Source organism: Chelonia mydas, chromosome 5, assembly GCF_015237465.2.
Source record: "Chelonia mydas isolate rCheMyd1 chromosome 5, rCheMyd1.pri.v2, whole genome shotgun sequence".
In the NCBI taxonomy this organism is placed as follows: Eukaryota; Metazoa; Chordata; order Testudines; family Cheloniidae; genus Chelonia; species Chelonia mydas.
Genome location: NC_051245.2, coordinates 19,658,250 through 19,685,567, shown reverse-complemented (window position 1 = coordinate 19,685,567; position 27,318 = coordinate 19,658,250). Strand labels below are relative to the sequence as shown.

At 39.4% G+C, this 27,318-nt stretch overlaps 1 protein-coding gene across 6 annotated transcripts in view; it reads right to left on the bottom strand.

Annotated features, from left to right (window-relative positions):
- WDR7 (WD repeat domain 7) overlaps positions 1-27,318 on the bottom strand; it is a 346,125-nt gene that overhangs the window by 279,327 nt on the left and 39,480 nt on the right. For 5 of the 6 annotated variants that reach the window (XM_007055311.4, XM_043547548.1, XM_043547547.1 and 2 more), the window contains 9 exons: positions 25,978-26,056; positions 25,201-25,375; positions 24,047-24,123; positions 19,220-19,339; positions 18,493-18,638; positions 15,707-15,809; positions 12,984-13,125; positions 10,196-10,444; positions 8,306-8,526 (listed from right to left, as the gene is read on the bottom strand). In XM_007055311.4, coding sequence (XP_007055373.2) covers positions 8,306-8,526; positions 10,196-10,444; positions 12,984-13,125; positions 15,707-15,809; positions 18,493-18,638; positions 19,220-19,339; positions 24,047-24,123; positions 25,201-25,375; positions 25,978-26,056 — 1,312 coding nt within the window. Of the gene's footprint in view, positions 1-8,305; positions 8,527-10,195; positions 10,445-12,983; positions 13,126-15,706; positions 15,810-18,492; positions 18,639-19,219; positions 19,340-24,046; positions 24,124-25,200; positions 25,376-25,977; positions 26,057-26,204; positions 26,209-27,318 lie in introns of those variants that run through there. The other variant, XM_043547550.1, reaches the window with a different exon arrangement.

Below are 27,318 nucleotides of genomic sequence, written 5' to 3'. Positions count from 1 at the left end.
CTAATCATATAGAGACAAGCCATCAGAAATAATTTGAATAGAAAGAAACACTATAAGCAAGATACTGCTGAACAATTTAATTTTTTTTTATTACTTTAAATTCAAGCATCATTGCAAACTACATTTAATATTACATTTAATTCTGGGCAAGTGTTAATTTTTTAAACGGTTATAAGTTGAATGGAGCCATAAACATCCAGTAACAATTAAAGTAAATGAGACAGAATCTAAGTATTTACATCATTGTGTATGGTTTGCCACATCAGATACAGGCCCTGACTGAGAAAAGCACTTAAGCATGTGTGTATATTGTTTTTCTGAACAGGGATATATTGAAACACATGCTTCCCGAAATGAAGGCCATAGTACTTAGAGAGACTGGCACATACAATTTTATTCAGATGAAAACAGACAGAAGGAACCTTTAGAATATAAAATCAAAACAAATCCAACTGCCTGCAAGTGTACCAAGTTGTATTCTAAATAGCAACTCTAGAGTAAACTCTTGAGATTAAAACAACATCATGTACCCAAATAAATGTAAAAAGAAAAGGAGTACTTGTGGCATCTTAGAGACTAAAAAATTTGTTCGTCTCTAAGGTGCCACAAGTACTCCTTTTCTTTTTGCGAATACAGACTAACACGGCTGCTACTCTGAAACCAAATACATGTGTTATGGCACATGTAAGTTAAGTTACTTTAATATAATTTGCTGACATAATGTTCATTATTATTATCGTAATGTATGACTAACTTTTCTATATGCATGCAGAGCAATGGTTCCCAAACTTTTTACTAAGGTGACCCACAAACTGCATTTTTCCTTCTTTTGCAACCCACCATTATATACATGCAAACTCCACTCCACCAAAACAATCCTAATCCCAGCAGAGAGGAGGCCTGCAGGGAGGGAGTTTGGAGAGCAAACCTACCCTGAACTCATCCTGCAGTGGCAGTTCCTATCCCACAGGGCTGGGCTTAGCTTTCCACTCAGAGGGCAGCCAGGAGAAACCTGAGTAGCACTGAAACCCTGTGCACCAGGTCACAATGCCCAGAGTGGGGCCCAGCCCCACGGGACAGGAACTACCACTGCAGGGTGACTGTGGGGCAGGCTCGCTCTCCAACTGCATTGGGGTGGGAGAAGTATACGCTTGCCTCCACCAGGGCCCAGGGATGAGGTAATACAGCCCTAGATGTGGCGACCCATCTAGAAACTTCCCACGACCCACTGGTATGTCTGGACTCACTGTTTGGGAAATACTGATCTAAAAAATGGCAGTAGGCATACAACAAATGAATTCTGAATTAGGTTGTAGTCATTTTACAATAGCAGCTGAAGTTACTGTCATCAAATTATCAGTCTAACCAGTATAAGACCCCAAGTCCCCATAATAATCATTACCTCCAGAAGTCCATTCATTAACAAAATACATCTTCCATTTACCAATGAATACCTAATCCTGGTAGTAAATTACAGCACAGTCTGGTGAATGCTGCATAAACATAATTTAGAATATACAGAATAAGCTAAATTCTTATCCCACCAAAGTATACATGAGTTTTGATATCAATGGGGTCAAAAACTTAGCCCATGAATTTTTTGGTATCTGCAGAGCACAATGCACACTTCAAACTCTATAAAAATCACAACGCTCCTTTCACATCAAAGGGAGTTACATACCCATACAGGGCACAGATCAGGCCCAGTGCTGAACAACAGAGCATCAAAAGCCATCAGAATTATAGTAGGTATGCCATAATATCTTGTGAGGATCATTCTTTCTGATACCTCTCCAGTTTGAAAGCATACTTATTAGGGCTGTCGATTAATCGCAGTTAATGCACACGATTAACTCAAAAAAGTTAATCATGCTTAATCGCAGTTTTAATTGCGCTGTTAAATGATAGAATACCAACTGAAACTTATTAAATATTTTTGGATGTTTTTCTACATTTTCAAATATTTTGATTTTAATTACAACACAGAATACAAAGTGTACACTGCTCACTATATATATTTTTATTACAAATATTTGCACCGTAAAAAACAAAATTATAAACAAAATAGTATTTTTCAGTTCACCTCATACAAGTATAGTAGTGCAATCTCTATCATGAAAACGCAACTTACAAATGTAGATTTTTGTTACATAACTGTACTCAAAAAACAAACCAATGCAAAATCTTAGAGCCTACAAGTCCACTCAGTCCTACTTTCTGTTCAGCCAATCGCTAAGACAAACAAGTTTGTTTACATTTGTGGGATATAATGCTGCCCATTTCTTATTTACAATGTCACCAGAAAGTGAGAACAAAGTTCACATGGGACTTTATAGCCAGCATTGCAAGGCATTTACGTGCCAGATACGCTAAACATTCGTATGCCCCTTCATGCTTCGGCCACCATTCCAGAGGACATGCTTCCATGCTGATGACACTCGATGATGCTTCTGCTATATACTTCATGTTATAGCAGTCTCAGATGATGACTCAGCACGTTCATTTTAAGAACACTTTCACTGCAGATTTGACAAAAATGCAAAGAAGGTACCAATGTGAGATTTCTAAAAATAGCTACAGTACTTAACCCAAGGTTTAAGAATCTGAAGTGCCTTCCAAAATCTGAGAGGGACGAGGTGTGGAGCCTGCTTTCAGAAGTCTTAAAAGAGCAACACTCAGATGCGGAAACTACAGAACCCGAACTACCAAAAAAGAAAATCAACCTTCTGCTGGCAGCATCTGACTCAGATGATGAAAATAAACATGCATCGGTCCACTCTGCTTTGGATCGTTATCGAGCAGAACTGGTCATCAGCATGGATGCATGTCTTCTAGAATGGTGGATGAAGCATGAAGGGATATATGAATCTTTAGCGCATCTGGCATGTACACTTGAGACACGGCTGCAACAGTGCCATGCGAACACCTGTTCTCACTTTCAGGTGACATTGTGAACAAGAAGCAGGCAGCATTATCTCTACAAACATAAACTTGTTTGTCTGAGCGATCGGCTGAACAAGAAATAAGATTGAGTGGACTTTTAGGCTCTAAAGTTTTACATTGTTTTATTTTTGAACGTGCATTTCAGTAGTGATGTACCTATAATTTATAACGATATTTTGCATCCTGTGAAAGAAGGCATTTTATATATAAGAAAAATTCTTCTTCTTCTTCATGCATTTATGCTGATTCTACATTTATCCAGCTTTCTGTCCAATTATAACCTTCTAAAAGATTTTAATAGAAAGTTCTTTTTCAAAGGAACAAAATCCTGTACCCAGGACCCTCACCCTCTTCATTATTTTTTCTTCTGGGAATACAATTTTAAGACCATGGGAAACATCTTCTGTTGCATTAGGCTCACTTGCTCCTTGGTGAAGCTAAGGTTAGCACATTGGTGAAAGTGTAATTAAACGACATTTTAAAAATGTCTACATTTAACTAAAAAGCCTAGACTAAAAATCATTCATTTAAAAATCTGAATCCACGCTTATTACTCTTCTTCATCCATTATCTTTTGGTGTAAAAAGGTAATAGTTATTTTAAAAAATGTGAGAAAAATAATCCACACATGAAAAATCCACACATTGACAACATCTTAAAGAAACAAAAACAGTGTTTCATGTCAGACTGTAGGATCTCATATAGTTTGATTTAAAAAATAATTGAAAGAAAATTCCTTTTCACTTAACATGCCATAAGGTGTAATCTGCACACATACCACAATAAATAGTAGTGCTCTGGTCAAAGGTTAAGTGAAGCTTTATTGAACCATGTAAACAGAGATATTATGATTCAGTGATCAGCATATAATGTGGTTAGCTCTCAAATGCTCAACAGAACGGATGTTTGCCAGGCATTCAGCAAATATGCTCATACCCCACCCCCTTCACTTTTTATGTATCTCTTTGGTCTTTAAGCACATCTACTGATGTGCTTTAAACTACCAGCACAACCGAACTGGTCATTCAGTTAGCAGTAATCCTTCCATTTGTGAAATTAGTTTTATAGAGGATATTACCACCTTTGCTTCAAATCAATATGCTGCATGTGTTTTTTTTCTTAAAAAGGATGCCAATCTTGAACATTTGGTGGGGGGGAAGCGAGGGAAATAGAACTTTTAAGGGTTTTTTTTTTGTAATTATTACAAAACACAGCAACTCATTTGTCCTGCTTTAATTAAGGTTGTAAGTAGGGCTGTCAATTAATTGCAGTTAACTCATGCGATTAACTCAAAAAAATTAACTGCGATTAAAAAATTTTAATTGCAATTAATCACCACTTTAATCAAACTATTAAACAATACTATACCAATTGAAATTTATTAAATATTTTGGATGTTTTTCTACATTTTTATATTGTATTCTGTGTTGTAATTGAAATCAAAGTGTATATTATTTTTATTATAAATATTTGCACTGCAAAAATGATAAACAAAAGAAACAGTATTTTTCAATTCATCACAAACAAGTACTGTAGTGCATTCTCTTTGCTGTGAAAGTGCAACTTACAAATGTTGATTTTTTTTTTTGTTACATAACTGCACTCAAAAACAAAACAATGTTTTGTAGGCTTCACAGCCTACATTTCCACTCAGTCCTACTTCTTGTTCAGCCAATCGTGAAGACAGATAAGTTTGTTTACATTTACAGGAGATAATGCTGCCTGCTTCTTATTTACAATGTCACCAAAAAGCAAGCAAAAGCATTTGCAAGGTATTTACGTGCCAGATATGCTGAACATTCGTATGCCCCTTCATGCTTCAGCCACCATTCCAGAGGACACGCTTCCATGCTGATGACGCTCATTAAAAAAAAATGCATTAATTAAATCTGTGACTTAAATCCTGAGGGGAGAATTGTATGTCCCCTGCTCTGTTTTACCAGCATTCTGCCATATATTTCATGTTATAGCAGTCTTGGATGATGACTCAGCACATGTTGTTCATTTTAAGAACACTTTCACAGCAGATTTGACAAAACACAAAGAAGGTACCAATGTGAGATTTCTAAAGATAGCTACAGCACTCGACCCAAGATTTAAGAATCTGAAGTACCTTCCAAAATCTGAGAGGGACTAGGTAGGGGGCATACTTTCAGAAGTCTTAAAAGAGCAACACTCAGATGCAGAAACTACAGAACCCGAACTACAAAAAGAAAATCAACCTTCTGCTGGTGGCATCTAATTCAGATAATGAAAATGAACATGTGCCGATCTGCACTGCTTCGAACTGTTATTGAGCAGAACCCGTCATCAGCATGGACGCATGTCCTCTGGAATGGTGGTTGAAGCATGAAGGGACTTATGAATCTTTAGCGCATCTGGCACGTAAATATCTCGCAACAGCTGCTACAACAGTGCCATGCGAACGCCTGTTCTCACTTTCACGTGACATTGTAAACAAGAAGTGGGCAGCATTCTCTCTTGAAAATGTAAACAAACTTGTATGTCTGAGCGATTGGCTGAACAAGAAGCAAAAATGAGTGGACTTGCAGGCTCTAAAATTTTACATTGTTTTATTTTTGAATGCAGGTTTTTTGTACATAGTTCTACATTTGTAAGTTCAACTTTCATGATAAAGAGATTGCACTACAGTACTTGTATTAGGTGAATTGAAAAATACTTTTTTTTATATAGTACAAATACTTGTAATCAAAAATAAATATTAAGTGAGCACTGTACACTTTTATATTTGAAAGTGTAGAACATCCAAAAATATTTAAATAAATGGTATTCTATTTATTGTTTAATCATGCGATTAATTTTTTTAATCACGTGACAGCCCTAGTTGTAAGTAGTTCTATTGTGAATGTTTTCTTTTTTTGGCAGGGATTCTAAAATCTGGCCATAAAAAGTTCACTCTCAGCAAAATATTTTAGTTTAGAAGGGAAGTTTGGTGGAGTTAATAAAGGCGACGATTTTCTTACAGAGGTCACAGAAGTCATGGACTCTGTGACTTCCAGAGACCTCCGTGACTTGTGCTGGCAGCACCTGGGAGCTGCAGCAGGGTCCCTCCTCCGCCTGTGACAGCTAGGGTGCTCCGCAGGTTGCAGCCACCGCAGGGGGTGCCCCAGAGCAGCCTCACAGCACCTAGCCAGGCCCCTCGGGGTAGTGTGGGGACTCCCACAGCTCCCTGTTTTGTCATACATATTTTTAGTAAAAGTCACGGATAGGTCACCGGCTTTCATGAATTTTTCTTTATTGCCCGTGACCTGTTCCTGACTTTTATGAAAAATTTCCGTGACAAAATCTTAGCCTTAATTATGAGTATGGGAATGAACAAGAATAAAGCAGAATTGCTTAGCCAAGAGCAGCGCCGAACTAAAGGAAGAGAAAAAATGTAGATAGCAGAAAGTTGGCAAGGTCATATGACTTCCTTCCAGTGGTACCCAACCTTTTCAGCCCCCAGACAAAAAAAAGTATTACAAAATATCAAGGGATGCTACCAGGAAGGGAAAATTTATTTCAAGCTGCCCTTCTTTTAACCCCCAATGTCCATTTACACTCCCTTCTCCTACTACTGAACTGGGTGCCTAAAAGCAGCTGTCAGCTCAAGCCCTTAACCCAAACTTTAGGTTCCAAAGTGCTCTGCCATTTATTCAGAGTACCAGATGGGCTTGGAAAGAGAAGAGATAACCTTCTTTTTCAAATCTTACTTTAGTGACCCCATCCCTCAGAAACCCACCTATCTCTGCCTTTAACCCTCACCTAGCCCCCAACCCTTTTTGCAAGCACATTCCTCAGCCCCAATCCCTGAAGGGAACAGTTGGTTCCTTTTCCTGAAGCCTCCAGCCCCCAGGAACTCAGCCCATCTTTCCGATCATACACAGCCCCCAGTATCCTCAGGAAACACAACCCCCCGCCCCCATCTCTCTCCCTCCTTCTCCTCTATGCTCCTCAAGAATACCCCCAGTACTTACCTTAGGTCCCTATTCACCCCAACCTTCCCATTCCCAAAAATAAACTCTTTCCAAAAACAAAACCACTCAACTGCAGTGGGGGCACCCCACCTCCAAAATCAATGACTACTGCCTCCACTGCACTGTCTGGGACCTCTGCTATTGTGTGTCTTCCTCATGCCCTTTCCAGACAGCCAACCCTCCTACTGAACCAGTGGCAGTTACGCTTCCTTGCTGCCCTTTCCCTTCTGCTGCTCCTTCCTTTCTTCTGATGACTTTGTGGCTCTAGTCTTCTGCACTACCTTCCTCTTAAAGGAGCAGCAGCTCAGAGGCGCCTCACTTCCCCTCCAGGGGAAACTGCACTAGGGGACTTTTAGCGCACTGCAGTAGGGTCTACACAGACAGCTACTTTATGACAGGCTAAAGTGTTATACGTTACACCCCAGCTTGTCACCCACTGTATAGACAAGTCCCAAGAATATATTTTGCATATACGTATATCTATATTTACGTGTGTGTGTATTTTGTGTAAAACAGTTTTAATTATAAATCAACTTCAATAATCAAAACAATGAACCAGCAGCTCACTCTTTTACTTAATAATATTTCCTTAAAACCCATTTCATTCAAATGTCTTAAAATGCTTGACTTCTCCTTTAATATAAAAGTATCAGAGGGGTAGCCGTGTTAGTCTACATCCACAAAAACAACGAGGAGTCCGGTGGCACCTTAAAGGCTAACAGATTTATTTGGGCATGAGCTTTCGTGGGTAAAAAACCACTTGAAAAAAAAAAAAACATCTGAGGAAGTGGGGTTTTTACCCACGAAAGCTTATACCCAATAAATCTGTTAGTCTTTAAGTTGCCACCGGACTGCTCATTTCTCAAAAAAGAATAAAAGTGAGCTAAATTAGACTGCAACATTTAAAAAATATTAAACAAAATCACAGAGCTAACAAGATAAGCACTTCTCCCTCTGCATCGCTTCACCCATCTACCAGTAGTCTATTCAGACTGTAATATCTTAAAGGCAGGGACTTTGTCTTCATGTTTCCTATAAAACACCTGGCTCACTACTGAAGCAATATACCAAACATACTATCATCTGTTTGTTAGACAAAGTTTAATTGTCAGTTAATGAACTACTGTCTTAATTGCTCAACTAACTAAAAAAGCAAAATCATGAAATAATTTCACTTTGCTCCGAACAATTAGCACCTATACATGTCAATGTGAATTGAGTTTGACTGACACGTCTCTCAATTTAGTAAATTTTGTTTGTTTTGTCCAAAATGTCTGTATACACACACACTCATTATAAGGGTTCCATCAATATAATTCTTGGAGGACTGCATTATAGACGAGTGGTGAAGCCACGATACTAGTGTACATTTAATATAAACTTACACTACAGTTTTCTGGTGGAACTAGAAGTTGTGTAATCTCTCCACCATGGACACAGAAGATGTGTTTCATTTCTCCAGAAAAGATGTCCCATATAATGACTGAAAAATCCACACCACCTGAGATCAAGTATCTTTGGTCATAACGAGACGAGACCTGATGAGGATACAGTAAACATGTAACTTTGTTCCGATGAGCCCGGAGATTTCTGTGAGGTGGCCAACCTGGGAAATAATTTAAAAAAAAGTTTAATAACTTTAAATATTCAACAATATTTTTAAATTACAAAACTGAGTATAATTTTAGCAGGAGTGGTAAAAAAGGCAGGGAAAATTCGCAAATCTTCACCCTTCCTTCCTCACCCCTCAAACAGATATACTAGTTGTGACACTGGTAGACCAGGTACCAGCTCATGCCAAAGCCCCAGGCCAATTCACTTGTTTATGGTTTATTAATATAGATCACAGTGATTGCTAAATGTATAAGAGTGTATTTGGTGTTTAAACTAATGGGATGTTACTTGCATTGTTTTCACTTATCTGTATCCTGTTACAGGGGAGTTGGAACAGAGTGGGACAGCGGACCATGGCCCTCCCACTTTTTACAAGCCATATGGACGCGTGACCGGGGGTGGGGAGGGGGGAAGAGGAGGCAGCAGGGTCTTGTGGGGGAAAAGCCAGTGTGGGAGTGGGGCCCTGGGGTGGGGCAGTGCAAGGAGGTGGGGCCACAGTTCAGGCACTGTTGGCTCCCCCACTGTTAGGAAGCTTCCCCCGCCCCTGTCCTGTTATAATGTAGTAACAAACATTTATATTGTGTGTACCGCTGTAACTAAATAACCCATCAAAGGAGAAAGAAACCTTGCAGAATGCAAATGAAGAACTCTAATAGAAAAGAGCTAATTGCAAAGCAAGTGGTCACTGTGTGTGATGATTAGAGGTCAATGACTCAAAATGCATTCATCATGCTCTACCATCAAAGGAAAAGCCCACGTGGGCAGTGACACTGTCAGCTTGTTTTCTGTGAGAAGAAGCTATAAGTACGGAATCAAGGAAATATCCTTCATCTCTGGACTGTTTGGACTCTTACAGGGAAGTGTACCAGATGCAAAGTGGTGATACCTAGAGACAATCTGGGTACCCTGAAAAGACTTTTGGGAAACTGGCAGTTTATTACATCACTGCCACCATTTGGAATTATAAACTGTGACTCACCTGTGCATATATTTCACCTGCTTTAATCTCTCAGCAGCTCTCATTTCCTTTTCTTAGCTAATAAACCTTTAGTTTATAGAATTGGCTACTAGCATTGCCTTTGGTGTAAGATCTAGAGTATCAATTGATCTGAGGTATGTGATTGGTCTCTTGGGGCTGGGAACAACCTGACGTGGTGTGATTTTTGGTGTAAGTGACCTTTTATCACAAAGTCCAGTTTGCCTGGGTGGCAAGATAGACTGGAGAATCTAAGGGGACTGTCTGTGACTCCACGGTAAGATTGGTAGAGTGATCCAGGAGTTCACATTTGTTACTGGTTTGGTGAAATCTAATTATAGAACATGACACCACGTTGGGGTGTCTACCCTGTTTTCTGATAGTCTGCTATGAGGTAGGCACTAACAGTTGTGAGCCACTCCAGACAGCATGACATGAGCTGGGAGCCAGCTAGTGTTCACTATTTAGATTTCTCCTGATATAAAAGAATTTAGGGATTATCAAGGGTATTGTAAAAATGGCTCCCTTTTTATCTCCTATTCGCTAAAGCACCTGATGCTGTATTTGTTAAAGCACCTGATGCTGAAAAGTGACTTCCCACAATTCCTACTTATTTCAACATTGTTTGCAGACGACCAGCACCTTTTGTAATTCAGCCATGCATGTCTAATGTTTGCTTACATACCTCTCCTGAGCATGTGCTCTCCTTGCAGAAGCTGAACTATTGCAGTTTGAGTTGCTGGCACAATAACAATGCTTCCATCTTCACGACCACAAACCAGGCGTCCATGTGCTGGGATATACACGCTGGCTGTAACTTTAAGTGGTTCATTACTGTTTGGTATTAAGCTTAATTGGTCTATAATTCCAGCCGGACAAGGAGTAAGTTTACAAAAAGCTTCTTGCAGAGAAGTTGAAGTTGTCATTTGCAGTCCTGTTAAAAAAAAAAAAAAAAAAAAAAAGTGATTAAAATAATTACAGCACCTGTCTTGAGAAGATCTCAAAGCCCTTTATCAATATTAGTAAATTTTACAACACCCTTGGAAGTAAGTACAAAACACATATTGGAGATTAATTCACCTACCACAACAATGCAATCAGTCACTTTCAAACTTTAACACTCAACTCTACTTGCACACAGAAATACTAGATCAGAGTTTGAGAAAGGAATTGAAAAAGAATGTATCCAACTTAAACAGCACAAGGAACTTATTTAGACAGATGGCAATTACCAGACATGAAATTTAGTAAGAGACCCCAGTTAACTCCTTTAAGTCTTGTAAAAAGTATTATTGAATTTTTTCAATGACAAAACACAACTAAGACTTCAACTCTACATCTCATCTGAAAGAGGACTGCTGTAGGAACACAGTGCAGCACTGGTTTACTACCTGATCAGAAGAATCTACTGACTCACAGCCCCTTTCTTTAACATCTTATTGAACGTCTCATGATTCTAAATATACTTGTGCACATGCTTAATATTAGTCGTTTGAGTGAAGTACATTATTTTTTGTATTGCAGTAGCACTTGGAGCCAGGACACCTTTGTGTTAGATACTGTAAGAACGCAAAGAAACAGTCCCTGTTCTGAAGAGCTTAAAATCTTAAAGCAACAGACAGCATGTAGCTATGACAAATACATCAGGAAAATGGAAGTACAAGGGAACAGCAAGACAACTGAAATCAGTATAATAAGCAGTGGTCATAACACTCACTTAACCACCAGCGAAGGGTTTTGTTTTTTTTTTGTAGTCATCACAAAATAAAGAGAGATTTAAAAGAGGATAATGTAGTGAGTGACCTTACAGATTTTTACAGGGAGCTTCTTCTATGCATAAAGAGGTGACATGGGAGGTGCACAGCGGTGTTTGTCTGAAACTGTGACAAATGGCCAACCAAGGGCAGCATCATTGACAGAGAGGAGGTGGGAGTCTACATCTTCACAGAACATTGAAATTATAGGCAAAGTACACGCAGCCATGAAGAGCCTAAAAAGAGGCAGACAAGTACTTTGTAGTTCATGCAGTGGAAAGGGGGAGGGGGAAGGAGTCGGTGGAGGAATTCAAAAGGTGTATGCGTATGCGTGATATGGTCCACGTAACAAGACAGGAAGATTATTTTTGAAGCAGCATTATGAATAGATTTAAGGGAGGCAAGACTGCATTTGTCAGCAACGGAGGAGGAGGACGTTGCTATAGTTAAGATGTGAGATAATGATTGCCTGGATGAGAATGTTAGTGTGAACAGTGAGGAAAGGCTGGGCTTTGGTGACGTTGTACAGGAACAAGAAGCAAAATTTATAAGTGGCTTGGATATATGGGTATACAGAAAGAGCAGAGCCATGTTATAGTTCTGAAGGTGGTGGTACATGTGTAAATATTTGGAGGACTGGGTCTTTGGTTTGAGAGGTCTAATATGGCCCATAGCACAAGGTAGTATTTTGTTAAATACCAGTACTGTACAGATTAACAGAATTGTGTGTGTATTTTTTCCTTAACTCCCTAGTTTATCAGAAGAGAAGAGCATTTTACTAAGCAAAAACTAAAAATTAGGTGAAGAACATTTACGAACTGAAAATAGAAGTATTGGGTGCTGGTACAGAGGTGTTCCACTAAGCACACTAGGAATGATATGCAGGAGGCGGTTTGTGTGAGCCTCCAGATAACAGCCACCTTGGGGTCTCTATGAAAGAAAATCTCAGCTTTAAAATTTAAAAGAAAAAATTGTAGCCATTTTTCTTCTGAATTACAGCTTTAAATACATAAAAACAGAAGTAAACCAGTTACTAGGGTCAAAAAGAACAAGCAGCTGGGTTTTACTTTTTGAGCAGAAGACTGGTAAAACCTAAATATTCCTTCCTTCTCCCCCCCACCAACCCTCTCTCCACAAATGTTATGTAAGCTTTGCCACAGCAACAGCAGCTACTGCAAGGAGAACTCCTCTTCTGCCACCCTCACTGAAGCTGCCAGTAGCGCAGGGAGACATACCACCTAGTCTTCCTGCAACCACCCATCTGCTTTAACAAGAGATAGTGCTAAGCCACTGCAGCACAGAGCTGAAGTCCCACAGATGCTGCCTCCCTCTCCAACAGGGCCTGCCCAGAGCCAGTACAGAAAAAGAGCCTAAAGGACATCCAGGCCAGAAAGGAGACTTCCCCTCCACCTCATTCCCATATCTGCCCCTCCTCACACTAACCAGAGAGATTTGTTCCCTCACCCAATCCACCACCTGAAGAAGCTTGCGGAAGAATAGGGGTGGAAGGAATGGTTCTAATCAGGCTCTTATATCACACACCACTGAGGATGGTGTTATGTTAGAAGGCTGAAAAGCATATAAAATTAATGGAGTTAGAGGAGAAGAGGAAGCACGTTCACCCAGGGAACATCACACATATAATCAAATGAGCCAAAAAAAGGGAGCAACTTGTTAAAAAGTTTTGGCAGCAAGTCACTATGTTTTAGTTAATGCTACCTTCTGGGTTGTCTTGCAGTTCAAGTGTATCTGGCACACTCCAAATACACAGTCTCCCTGAAGAGTCTCCCTGGATTAGAAGTTTATGGAAACACTCCCTGCGTCCATAGAAGAATCGAGTAACAGGGGGACAGATTAGCAGCTGTAAAATAAAGTCATATTAGAACAATTTCAGATGCATATAGCTGGTTCCTAATCTTGACAGTAACTTCCCTCGCATAACCTGCTCTATTCCTGCTATACCTTTTAAAGGTAAACAAGAATGGGAAAAAAGTAACACGTAGCAAAACAAAACCATGACTAATTACAGAGCATGTTATAAACAAAATATATCAGGAAAAATTTTATAATAGACATTTTAATTGCAACAGAGGACTGAAAGGTGTGATTTGAAATGGTGAAAGTTAACAGTAATAAGATCTGAAACACAAACAGAATACAGAATTAATTAATTAGTGTCCGATAATAAAACGATCAGGAAAGGTTTCAATCTCTTCTGTTGGGACAAAATTATGGTTAAATTAAAAAAGTGGATTCCTAAAAACTACCTTGTGACCAAATTATTCTTTTTAACTTATGCATATCTATGAATATTTTAAGCATCTCAGTGTTTACAGTGTCAAAAAAGCCATCAATTTCAAGTTATACAATAGCGATATATTTTTATGTCTAGTCTTTCAAAAGAACTCAACTTCCATTTCAGCACCTCACTGACAGCTGCCATGTACTGAGCACTTTTGCTTAGCCAAGCTACAGAGTATATACGTCATACATCCAATCTTTTCTCAGATTCTACATAAATCCCTTCAGCTCTTCAATCACTTTTGTTACTTTGTCTACAGTCCCTTCAGTTTGTCTAGATCTTTCTGCTAATGATTCATCACTCTTTGGCACAAAACCTCTGAGGTACAAAGCCCAAAAACTGTACTGACCTTTTTCCACCTCATTGCATTACATTGCAGTGACACAGTAAAAGCTGTGTTATCCGGCCCTTTACCAACCAGAAAGCTCTAGAAACCAGCATTTCTGATATCCATTAAAAGTCCAGTTGATGCGGGGCCGGCAGGCTCCCTACCTGGCTCCACATGGCTCCCTGGAAGCGGTGACATCCCTGCTGCTCCTCGGCAGAGGCGCTCCGTGCACTGCCCCCACCTCGCCCCACCCTGAGTGCTGGCTCCACACTTCCCACTAGCCGGGAACTGCAGCCAATGGAAGCTGCGGGAGTGGTGCCTGCAGGCGGAGGCAGCACGCAGAACCATCTGGCCACGCCTCAGCCTAGGAGCAACAGGGACATGTCGCTGCTTCCAGGGAGCTGCCCAAGGTGAGCGCCACCTGGATCCAGCACCCCGAAACCCTTCCTGTGCCCCAACCCCCTGCCCCGAGTCCCCTCCTGCATCCAAAATCCCTTCCTTCATTGGTAACTATAACTCTGAGTTAACCAGAATTTTTGACTAACTGGCATCCCTACACACACACACACCCCGATCCTCCCAACATGCTGGAAAACAAAGCTTTTTACTTTACTTAGGTTTCAGCATTCAAAAGGCAACATCTTCCAGACGACTGTTTTATTTAAATCGTACAGAACTAAGCTCTTCAGCCTAATACAACAGTAGCATAAAAGGGACAAACAACAATACAAAAATAAAAAAAAAAACAGAACAACCAAAGAATACATACAAAGGGAAAGTGGTTATATGCTGCAGTAACATGAGTGTAGAGTAATCTGAGATTGCTTAGACATCTTACTATGTGTGTATTTATTTATATATTTTAAAAAGAAAAACCCCTTAGTATCATTAAAAATTTGTATCATCAGTGTCTCTTTCTCTGCTGCTTCTTCCACCGAACAGGGGTCTGGGGCATCAAGAGAGTGGGAGGGAAGAATCCCAAAAGGGTGAGGAGATAACACAGGAGAGGGGGGACCCACAAATTGTGTGCATGTGGGGAGGGAGAATGGTACAAAAGACCCTCCAAATGGTGTGACAGGGGATAGGAGAAAGGAAAATGTCCAAATTGGAGCAGGAGATGGAGAAAAAGGAGGGAAAAATTCAAGAAAGGGTTGGTGAGGATCGTCATAGAGGGGAATAAATGGCAACCCAAGTTAATGGACAGAGGCAAGAAGGCTCATAAATGAATTTAACCTTTTTAAAAACCCTTAGATTTGTGTAAATGTAATACTTAGCACCTCCTTAGCTATTGAGACTCATTTTCCAGTCGCAGTTGGGCAAGACTGTGAAACTTGCCTCCTGGCTAGTTAGTTTTTCCCCCCCTCACACGCCATGGACTCTACCCAAATGGGTAATTCAGGCTCAGAATAAGTATGACATGCCTGACCTGGAAGATTATTATTGGAGGATACCATCTAACGATACTCACTGAAAAAAAAAAAGGAAAAATGGTATCTAAATTGTTTGGCAGATGTACTTTAGTGTGAGGATGTCTGCAGAACTGAAAACAAACTGATCTTACCTGTGCAGTGCTAATCACGACATTCATGTTTTAAATAAATAAATAAATAAATAAAAAACCATGCAAACTCATGAAATACTAGGGGAGAAGGAAACTAAGCCAAATGAATTTACACTTTAAAAAGTCAGTTATTCTCTGAAAATGTTGATTGTAACTTAACAGAAGAAATAGACAGCTTATAATGTTTTTGAGCAAGTTTTATGTATAAAAACATGCACAGCGTAAACCGCAAGACAAGGAATGTGTTTTACCTGTTTATCTGCTCGATCCAATACACTGAACAGTAAAGGAGGAATTAAATTTTCAACAGCTTTTCCCACATCACTGCGAAACGTATCACTAGCTGGTAGGCAACTGAGTTTAACACAGAACAACAAAAGACACCAATTTAGAACCCTTACATTATTAAGAATCTATTACTGTGTCACTGTTTAAATGCAGAATTTGCAAACAAAAAAATACTTTAAAAAAATCAGTGTTTCCAATACGTTATATTTTATTCATTTTGTCAATGTTTCAATATATAACTATACAGATGCCCATTCAGTTGTCTAGTTTATTTCACGTAAACTAAAAATCATGATATAAACAGAGGGCTACACATAAATGTATCCAGCTCAGTCTACTTCCACCTCAATAACCTTAGAAAAGAAAGAAGAGGAGCTTTGCAATGGACCTGGAAGGTTCAATCTAGTCTCTGGTGGACCAAGGACGGGGAGGAGCAAGTGCCCAAACCAAGGATTCCTCACAAAGTGTCCTGCCAGCAGCTCCCTCCTGTTTATATTGAGGGAGCTCCAGCTCAAGCCCTTCTGCTGATCCTTGCTGTGGCAGTATATGGTGCGGAGAGAGATGCTCTCTCAGATAATCTTATCCCAAACCAGTCAGGGCTTTACAGGTTTAAACTAACACTTTGAACTCCACACAGAATTCTATTGATTCTGATTAGATTCTGCATACAAAACGTAAGAGTTTATACATTATGAAGAGACATGCTCCCCAGACAAATACAGTTGTCCAGTCAGAAGACTATATATAATTGAGAACAATTAAAAAATTAAAATTTCAAGTGGCTACAGATACTATATTTAAAGACAATTTTCGAGCTCAGATTGAGAGGACTGCATAATTTTCCTGTCATACATAATGAATTATGATCTGAAACATGTGTAACTAATATTTATTTACCACAGCATTAAAAAAAACAAAGCATCTTAGATAGGCTGAGACAGGAGGTCTTTCTCTCATGACAATAACTAAAAAGAAAAATGATAAAACTGCTCTCCAAAAAACATCAGAAAACTGATTCCAGGGCTTGAGACACTCTCTTGTATACTGTACCAACTGGCAGATCCACAGACCAGCAACATGTTACCAAGAAACATTAGCTTGACCTGGGATACTGTTAGTAGGCTTATGTCTAGGACAGAACTGATTCCAAAACTCGTCCAGGTAATGTTCAAGACATGCGGTACAGACATTAGATCAAACTGAGGCTTAGGAAAGGTTAAACAGGATCTCACCACATAGTCACAGAAGCATAAAACAATTTTGCACTGGCTACAAACTCAGCAAGAATCACTGCATATTTCATGCAAATAGAGTTGAGAAAGAGTGTAGCCTACAGAGATGGTGTTTGCTTATACCATTGTGCTGAAATGTAAGTAAAGAATATGTTTTTGGGCCTAAATTTGGGCTTGAAGATAATAAAATATGAATGAAGCAGACAATTCTGGGTCAAGTTAGAGGTAAGGTAGGCCAGGTCATGTGGTAAACATGTTTTGGTTTTAACAAATGCTCTAGACAAAATGTGTATGTTTTGGAAGAATGTTATATGTACTGATAATTACTGGAACGATATTTACAGAGATGTTAATTAAGAGGACATTTCACGTGAAATAGCCTATGATAAAGTAGAAAATATTTAATCATGGTGGTGGAAATATAGATATGGTAAAAGGTGGGTTTAATTAATTAAGGGGTATTATTATAATTGATTATAAAAATGGTAACATTAATTTTAGGTTAGCACATTCATTGGCCATCAAGGTACCATTAAAGAAAGGATTACACGCCCATTCTTCTCAACCAGGGACTGATTACCCCGGATGCACCTTTTCATCTTGGAATATGGTATAAATGCAGTGTATCATTATACTGCAACACCTGTTTACTTTATTTAAAATAAAATAATTAGCTCAAGTTTTTAATTCTATCACTAATTGTGTCATTCACAGTCCTCCACTAAACTAAGTTATCTGTAATGGCACCAAAGGCTCCAACCTTAAAGAGTTTAGTTTAGTTCTATTCCCTATTTTTAAATCATTAATTTGGAACACACACCATTCAAGTTGATCAGCAGCATACAATTTAGGCATTCCCAGTTGAGGTGGTTCTGATAACAATGAGTTCAGCAGAAACCAATCATAACCAGGAAGTAAAGACAAGGGTCTGATTAACATTAAATAAAGTATCTTTGATGGAAACATACTTTAAAAATCCACCAAGTCTGATCTTTTACCTTTTGCGTGTACAAGAACAAGTAATGCTCTGTAAGTTCACCTTTTAAAGGTTGAAATACTACACTTAACTTACTGTAACAACATCCTGTTGATCCTAATTAACATAGCACAAATAAGATTTCTTCCCTTGATGCGTTCCTGATTCAGCAAAACATTTTAAATACATGCTTGAACTTGTTCATGGCACACCTTCAAAGGAAAAGCAAACCCAGTAACACCACATATTCTCCAATGTCAGCAATAACTAATCAGAAAGGATCATTGTAATGATGGAAAATATGTGTCTCAAGCTTTGACTTTATTATTACCTAGTATTGTTTGGTATGTACCACAAAATTAAGGTACATCATTTTGGGGATACACAAATTTTAAGGTATGTTAGTGGCATTTTAGTTTCTACAACATTAGTCTGATTTAGGAATCAAACAAACCAATCAGATTCAACATTTTATTTTTATTCCACATCTCAGTTTTACCTGATACCGCATACGTGCTCCATTATTTAAAATTCTGAGTACCTGGCTGGTAGTTTGTAAATAAAACTTTGTCCATCTTCTGTCCATATGATCACTTTATCAGCTGATACAAAGTCACCGCCAGTCCACGTTTGTCCATTTTCACTAGGAACTGAACATAACAAGGAATAATCTCCAGCATCAAAAACCTAGAAGTAAGCAAAATTAAACAAAAACAAAAAGTATATTTGTTTATCATTACATGTTCATATTTTAAATGTTTGGATAGCTAATAATTTAATACCTCCACATATTTAGTTTTAAGGAACATTCAGTTCTATTACCTATGGCAACAATTACTTAAGATACTTAATACATACTAAATTCCATAAAATAACCAAGAAAATAAATTTGTTATAGAAATTACAATGTCTGTGTCATGTTTGCAATCCTTAGATACACATTACAAATATGGTATGGCATAGCATGCTTTCTATTTAGATTTTGCAGATTTTTGTCTGCATAAAACAAAACCATATCAACTATTTAGCCTTCAAAAAGGGGTTTTCATCTGTTTTTTAAATAATGTCCAAAGCATGAACGCAATATACTCCCAATGCTGAGAGCCAATATACTTGAAATAGACTAAATACTCAAAGAACTCAGAGCTCTAGTTGATTTATAAACACTTTCCCAAGCATCTTTCCCTATGTCTCACTGACAGTTTTATTAAACCAGCCTCTATTGCTAAGAAAAAGCCAGTTTTTTTTACTTAACTGGTTATCCTTACCCTCCAGTATTTGGAGCACACTACCAAAAGTGATCGTTGGGTAAATGCACAGAAAGAAATGCTTTGGCAGTTTTGACAGTAAATTGGTTTAGACTCCTCCTCAAATACTGGTTCTGTATCCTAAAAGAGAAAGAAAGAAAGTTACCTTTATTCAACCCTATGATACCTAAAACTGTTTTGCTTTGTGCCACAGTTCTCAAATTATGCTCTCTGGACCTCTGAACAGGTCTAAGGAGCATTTTAGGGGGGGTCTCACAGAAAATCTTCTGTCACAATAGCAAAACATTTAGCAAGCTTCAAGCAAGGACATTTCCTGTGATGTAGCCCAAGATACACCCATACATCTTTGTATGCCATGTGGATGCAACATGTTTTACTCTGTCAGATATTTCTTTGGTGAAAATTCAATCAGGATCAAATTTGCAGACTGCCAAAACTAAAGGGGTTGGAAGCATACAGAAGAGCAGCCCAAAAATTATGAAGTGGCATGTGTCGTCAGATGTTCGGCTGCATGTGTGTTCCCCCCGAATGCCGTCCCAGCTCTGCGCAGATACTGGCACAGCAGACCTCAAGCGAACCGCCCAATAAGACCACAAGACTTGGTTTAGTAGCGAAGGGGCCCGGCCAGGTTTATTGTTGACGAAGCATGGTAATAGCACCTGGTAGACTCTACAAGTATACTAAGATATGTATGCTCATGACAATGGATGCAGCTCAGTCAGTGGCAGGACTTTCCACTGCTCCCTAGGCTGGCAAAAGACACTCCCTCTGAGATACATCTTTATACACAGATACAAACAACTTACGGATTACCCTGACGTATCTAGGTCCCCCCCCTCTGACATATTTGGGTGCCACCCATTACCTCGTACATGTTGGTTTGATCAAAACATTTCTATTCATCATGCTGTCATCCTGACCTTATCTTTAGGATGGGTCAGTGTGTTCCTGTTATCTTTGGGGAATGTGCTGGTATTGAGGTGTTCTAGTACCACCTTTCTGGAATGTGTTTGTATTTAATTGATTTAATTGGGGATTGGTCCTGCTTTGAGCAGGGGGTTGGACTAGATGACCTCCTGAGGTCCCTTCCAACCCTGATATTCTATGATTCTATGATATATTCTTATGCCTAGCACTACTTAGGAATGTGTGTTTCTGCAATATCAGCCTTGTTCTTACCAGATTCTGTGAACAGGGCCTGCCTCTTGCTCATAACTTAACTTTGCTTTAGATTAGCAAGTTTTTACCATTACTTTAGCCCAGGCCCCAGGGCTCATACCAGGCCGCTTAATACAAGGCCTTATGTTTCAGGCCCTCTCCTTCCTACAGCATGTACAGATTACAGAAGTGAGGGCTGCAGGCAACAAGTGGAGACTGAGTTATAGTAAACTGAAAGCCCTATGTCAGGGAAAAGGGGGGAGGGGGGGAAACAATGTGGAGACAAAATGGATGAGATATAATCAAGCAGCCACACTCCTTATGTCAAATGAGTTTATTTTAAATTTGACCCCTTTCACATCAATGAGTATTAGAGCTACCAGAGGCAAAGGGTGAATTCAGGATTGGGAGAAGTGCTCATAAGAAGATCTCATCATAAATGATCCACATGATAAAGTTTGAGAACCACTGTTTAGTCAGTTACCAAGAAAATCTAGGTAAAGTGTTCAAGAGTGCCTAAATTACTTAAGAGCCTACATCCTAAGTAGGCACTCGAACATTTTACCCTCCATTAATAATAAAAACTTATGACTTAAACTGGAAAGGGAAGCAAGAAAGGGGGGGAGAGGGGAGAGAAGTAGTCGGGGGGGGGGGGGCGCGGGGGGGGCAAGACAGCTAGTAGACAGCTACCTGATTTCCTAGCATTTTACCTCAGTCATTTGTGTTTTTGTGCACCTTAGGACACCAAAGCAGTTTGGTGATCTCCTCCTCCCGTAGTTCCAATCATAAAATCTACTATATTTTGTTATGATTGGCAGTGTGCTTAGAAAAGACCCTGAATTGAAACAGTAGCAGGGGTGCACGGGGAGCATTGTTCTGGAGAAGAATAAGAAGCTTATACAATGACCTGTCTGTGAAATTCCCTGCCTCTAGCCAATGACATCAGCCTCCTCACCCACAAAAAACTGGATCTAATTTAAGGAACAAAAGAGGAAGGATTGTTCAGTGGTTAGGACTCTACCGTGAGACTCAAAGGACCTCAGTTCTTGTGTGACCATGAGCTACTCACAGTCTCTCTTGCTCCTGTTCCCCCATATTTAAAATGATAATGTTTCGCTGCCTACATGGGTGTTGTATAAAACACAACGAATATCATGAAGTGCTCAGATAATGTGGGGGTCTTAAGTATCTCAGAAAGATAGACAGTAAGCAAAGATTACACATCAATAACTGTACTTGTCTTATAATATATAGTTAGTTTTTCTATATTGAAATCTTAAAAATCTCCTTACATTTAAATTTATCATTCAAAATAGAGTTTAATAAGACAACAGTGGATATTTCTACACTGCATTTTAAAACCCAGGGCAATGAGTCTCCAACAGATTCAGGCTCAAGCCACAGCAGTAAAAACAGCTGCAGTCATTCGGGCTCGAGTTTGGAGGGGTGGGCTTCAGAGCCTGAGCCACAATATCTACACAGCTGTTTTTAGTGCCATAACACTACAAGTTTGTAGACCAGAGCTAGGAGTCTTGCTGTTGCAGGTTTTAAATCACAGTGTAGACATGCCCAATGTGCATGTAATAAGAAACGGAAAATTCTGTGTTTCATAAAAGGCCGGATGACCATCTCCCAAGAAGAGCCAAAAAACTTTTCAGAGTTCTTATGACACTAAGAGAATAAAAAGATCTGCAAGAGCTTGTGGTAACCTATTCTGTCACTGGTAAGCGTAACAAATTCCTCTGCAGGACAGATTAGTGTTGTCTATTTAGTTCTGATGCTGTCGAGTGACCTCGCCTGTAGACAGTCAGCTGAGCCTAACTGAATGAGATGGATATTGTTTTAACTTCAAGCTGCACTCTTTCAAGGAGCCCAACATCTTTGTAAGAAAAATTGGATGACAAAGTATTTTATGTGGTTTGATTACCTCTTTGCTGTCCACATCTTTCCAAAACAGCCCAGGTCCCTTGCAACTGGAAATTCTTAAATTTTAACATTGTTTTTAAGGAAGACTTTGATACAACTAGTGTTTCTTAATTTAAAACATGTCAAATTATTCCAGAGCATACTCTGGCTATTTCAGGAAGTGAAACAGTAGAAAAAGGAGTTCCCCTTTTTTTCCAGTCTCTGCCACAGAGGACGAACAAGGATCAAGTAACTGCTCTCTTTTTCAACCAATAAACACACAATCCCTTTTTGTAGTTTCCAAAATAGGTCTCAGAATTGTTTGCTCAAGTGAGTAACTCAGCTATTTGAAGTCATCATTTAGATTTGATCTTATACATAGTAAAGATAATTGGTGTCCCCTTAATATTCAAGAGCAGATGCAGCCTTCTAAATTAAAGCAACAAAATCTAAATTAGCTGTAAAGATTTACACCGAGGGAAAATTTTGCAGATGTTTAGCTTTGATATACACAACATATGAATCTCCTGTGGGCAGCTAAAATGCTAGTAGTATCCTAAAAGTCTTACACACCCTTTTAGAGAAAGATTCTTTATTTTACTGACTGGCACCAATTCAGATGCTGACAGTACAGGAGGGCAGGAATAGCACACTATCATATTGAGGATTTATAGCTCTCTATGTAAAAGTGGAAATTTATGCAAATTCTATCTGCTGCTCTGCATGGTACACGGAAATCTTCACTTACCAAAACTCTCTCTGCGATCCTCTCAGAGGGTTTTTTTAAGTCACTTACAAAGTACATCATGCAAGGTTCAGAACGAGGTGGGGTAGGGGAGTTAACGCTAAAGAAAAGGATGGTATTGAGGTTAAGGCACAGTTCCGGAAGGCAAGAGATCTGGGTTAGTTTCCCAGATCTGACACAGGTTTCCTGTGCACCTCAGGTAGGTCACTTAAATCTCTCTGTACCTCAGTTACTCCATATGCATAATAGGGATAATAAAACTTCCTGTCTGTCTCCCACATCTATTTAGACTGCAAACTCCTTGAAGCAGGGATTGTCTCTTATTATGTGCTAGGTGCTGTAGTATACACAATGAGACCTCAATCTCCACTAGAAACCCTAAGAGCTACTATAATAAATATGATCTCTGAAAGTTTGCCTTCTGATTCTACTTTTCCACATCCCCATTGGAAATTCTGTAAAAATGCACAAGAAGAATTCATTATTGGTGAAAGAAAGAGGGATTAGGGAGAATGGAGAGAAAGAAAGAAAGAAAAGTATGCATGCATCAATATTTAAAGCCCCACCTTCATCCTGCAAAGCTGGTTGTAATTTCCTTGCAGTACAAGTAATTTTAAAATCACCAAATACCATGGCAGACTTAGCACTAGAATCTCTCTGGACTTAACTTTAAGAGTCAGACCTCTAAGAAGCCGGCATGAGACATGGACAATTGAAAAATGACATCTCTGAAGAGTTTGCAGCTGAGCTAAGGGAGAATTTAGACAATAAGGAGCCTCTTTTTGGAAGGCAGAGGAGAGGTCAATTATTATGGCTCTTGGGCAGCTGGAGGATCACACAAAAGATGCTGACCAAAAGAATGTTTCTGTTCAACAATACTCAAGAGGGAAAAATTATGGGACTCAACACAGAGAACATACCGAGAGTGGCCCACAATAGAAAATGCACAGCCTTGTTCATGCCCCATGTAATGTTTGACAGTGAAGGAAGAATTCAGATTCAGAAACTCCTCTGCTTACCTGCATGCGACTAACGTCAGAAGTTACAATCCACACTTTCAGAATACCAGTCACTGAAACTGCTACGACAGTATCCTCTGGTGGGTGAAAGAGGGGCAGAAAAGAAGTTACAATAAAATGAAAGATATGCTGAACAAGAGATTACAAACATCAAAAATATGCTAAAAGTTTTTAATAAATTCATGAAATGCTTGTTCCAAATTCAAATGGATAAATTAGAACTGGCAAACTACACGCAAAGAAAGCAATGCACTAATTTCCCATTTGTTCTTTTGCTTTGTGGGAGTGAAGAATTCTCTGCATACATACACAGAGCTCAAACTGGGGAGAAAAAACAATGACGGAGTGGCACTCTCCCAAGCTCTGCACACGAGCCAAGGCTCTGCCTACTTTAGATGTCAAAATAAGACTCCACTCCAAGTAGACTGTGCAGATGTGATCACAAGAGCTCTTTAGGGTTGGGTCTCCCTCTGTGGGGTTTGGATAGACTCATGCAGAGGGCCAGGTTACACAGTAGTAACGATTTACTGAATACGTATGAAGAAAAGGAGTACTAGTGGCACCTTAGAGACTAACCAATTTATTTGAGCATAATTTTCCACTGAATGCATCCGATGAAGTGAGCTGTAGCTCACGAAAGCTTATGCTCAAATAAATTGGTTAGTCTCTAAGGTGCCACTAGTACTCCTTTTCTTTTGCGAATACAGACTAACACGGCTGCTACTCTGCAACCTGAATACATATGGAGACTGAACTACACTAGCATTCCTAGAAGTGACTGCTCTAAATTACAGTTGAGGCCAGTATACAAAGCCAATGTCTGAACAGTAATTCTTATTCTGTAGATAAACAAAAAAACAAAACAAAAAACACAACAACCTAAAACCGCCAAAAAACTGCAGTATCAAAGGCTAAGCCTGTACTTTTCACCAACACCAAATTCTCCCACTTGTATTTTTTAAAAGGTTAGAACTTAACGATTTCTGGCAAAGATAGCCTTAATCCTTCAAATGGAAGATAGATTTGATAATATGTGTGATTTCAACATGAAGTGACATCATTCCAGTCTATACTTTGCCAGGAGACTAGAACAAAAAGTAGCTGTTTTTCTTACTTAAAGAAAAGTACAATAAACCCAAACAACTTCTCATTACCTTGTGTTCTATGGGATCGAATAATACTCATGGAGCTGATCCAGTCGGGAGAAATCTTTGACACTAAGGAATAAAGAACCTCGAGACTGGTAGCATCCACAACAAGAATTTCTGGGTAATGACCATGACACAGTAGCCTGCCTTCACGCTGAGTCCCAACTGTGAACTGGTAGAACTGTTGTAAAGAGAACACAGTCCCTTAAGAAATCAGTTAATATTTTTTTAAATCACAATCTAATTATAGGTTTTTGATCTCTATGGTGTTATTTGTGTATTACAATTATTTTCTATTTTCATAAATTATTTTGATAAATTAGAATTCCTTGATTAACTAGCAGAGCCAGCCAGGTATTTACAATTTGTTTGTTTGTTTTTAAATCCACACCCCCTTCTGCCCCAAAACGCATTGTGGTATTATATCACATAACCAGATATTTTAAAAATTTCAGAACGGGCTGACCAAATATTTGGCTTCAATTATATTTACATTCCAGCTGGTCTCTGAGGGGAGCAGTGCTACTTGCCTGATGATAAATATGATCACTGTAAATTAATTCTTGACAATTTTTCAAAAGCTGAAATGCAACCCATTTCTAGGGCATGTGACAATGTAGAAATATATTTTATAAACTGGCATAATTGAACTTGTGAAGATAACAGCCCAGTACAAGTACAGCAACAAGACTACAGCAAAGGAGCTAAATAGTTCCTCAACTGTATAAAATATAGTACTGGCCTTCCCAAACATTTTAGCATTTACATGAATACTATACCAACCTGTATTCCAGTATGGGTGCAGGCGAGTTTTGTAAATTCTATACATCTCCCATCATTCACATCCCACAGACACATCTCCCTAAAAAACATATACGGTAAGTAACTCTGATCATGCCCATGCACTTCATTTTTCAAAGGACTTGCAAGTTACAGAATTATTTTGGTTTCAAGAAAGCTATATTGGGTTATCGAGTCCAGTGACTCTCAACCTTTCCAGACTACTGTACCCCTTTCAGAAGTCTGATTTGTCTTGCGTATCCCCAAGTTTCACCTCACTTAAAAACGACTTACTTACAAAATCAGACATAAAAATACAAGTGTCACAGCACACTATAGGTGCTGATCCCGTAAGTGCTCCAGGAATGGAGCACCAACGGAAAAAAATTAGTGGGGCTTAGCATCCACCAGCAGCCAGCTAACCCCTCCCCTCAGCGCCTCCCGTCTGCCAGTGGCCCACCGATCAACTCCTTCCCCTCCCCCACAGTGCCTCCCACTTGCTGCGATCAGCTGTTTCACAGCGTGCAGGAGGCGCTGGGTGCGGGAGGAGCAGGGATGGGGCGCACTTGGGGGAGGGGGTGAAACTGGGCAGGAAGAGGTGGGGCGGGGGTGGAAAGAAGTGCGGTGGAGGTTTGGGGGAAAGGGGAGCCTGGGGCAGAGCAGAGGTGTGGCCTGGGGCAGGAAGAGGCAGGGCAGAGGGTGGGGGCTTGGGGGAAAGGGGTGGAGCAGGGGGTCGAACACCCCTGGGGCCCAGAGGAAGCCGTGCCTGTGCAGCACACTATTACTGAAAAATTGCTTACTTTCTCATTTTTACTATATCATTATAAAATAAATCAATTGGAATATAAATAGCATAGTTACATTTCAGTGTGTAGTATAAAGAGCAACATAAACAAGTCATTGTCTATGTGAAAATTTTAGTTTGTACTGACTTCTTATGTAGCCTACTGTAAAACGAGGCAAATATCTAGATGAGGAGTTGGACTCCTGGGAAGACCTCTGCGTATCCCCAGGGGTACACAAGCCCCTGGTTGAGAACCACTGATCTAGTCCATCCCAAATGTTCAGGTCATATAGCAGTCAGCCCTCTTTTAATTCCCCTTCCTTTCTCAGAGTCATCTCTCGCTCTTTTTTTTTTTTAAATCCACAGCCTTCCATGCAAGGTCTGCTTCTCTGGCATTATTTTTTTAGTTACAACAGAAAGAAGAAGTGAGGCGCCAAGACTTGTCACAAATAATAATAAATATTTAGTAGTATGCAGTGTAGAGCCCAGGGCTCCCGATTTCTCTCATGCAAATATTTTCAACAACCTTTATTTCTGACCACCTATTAAATACTAAGACT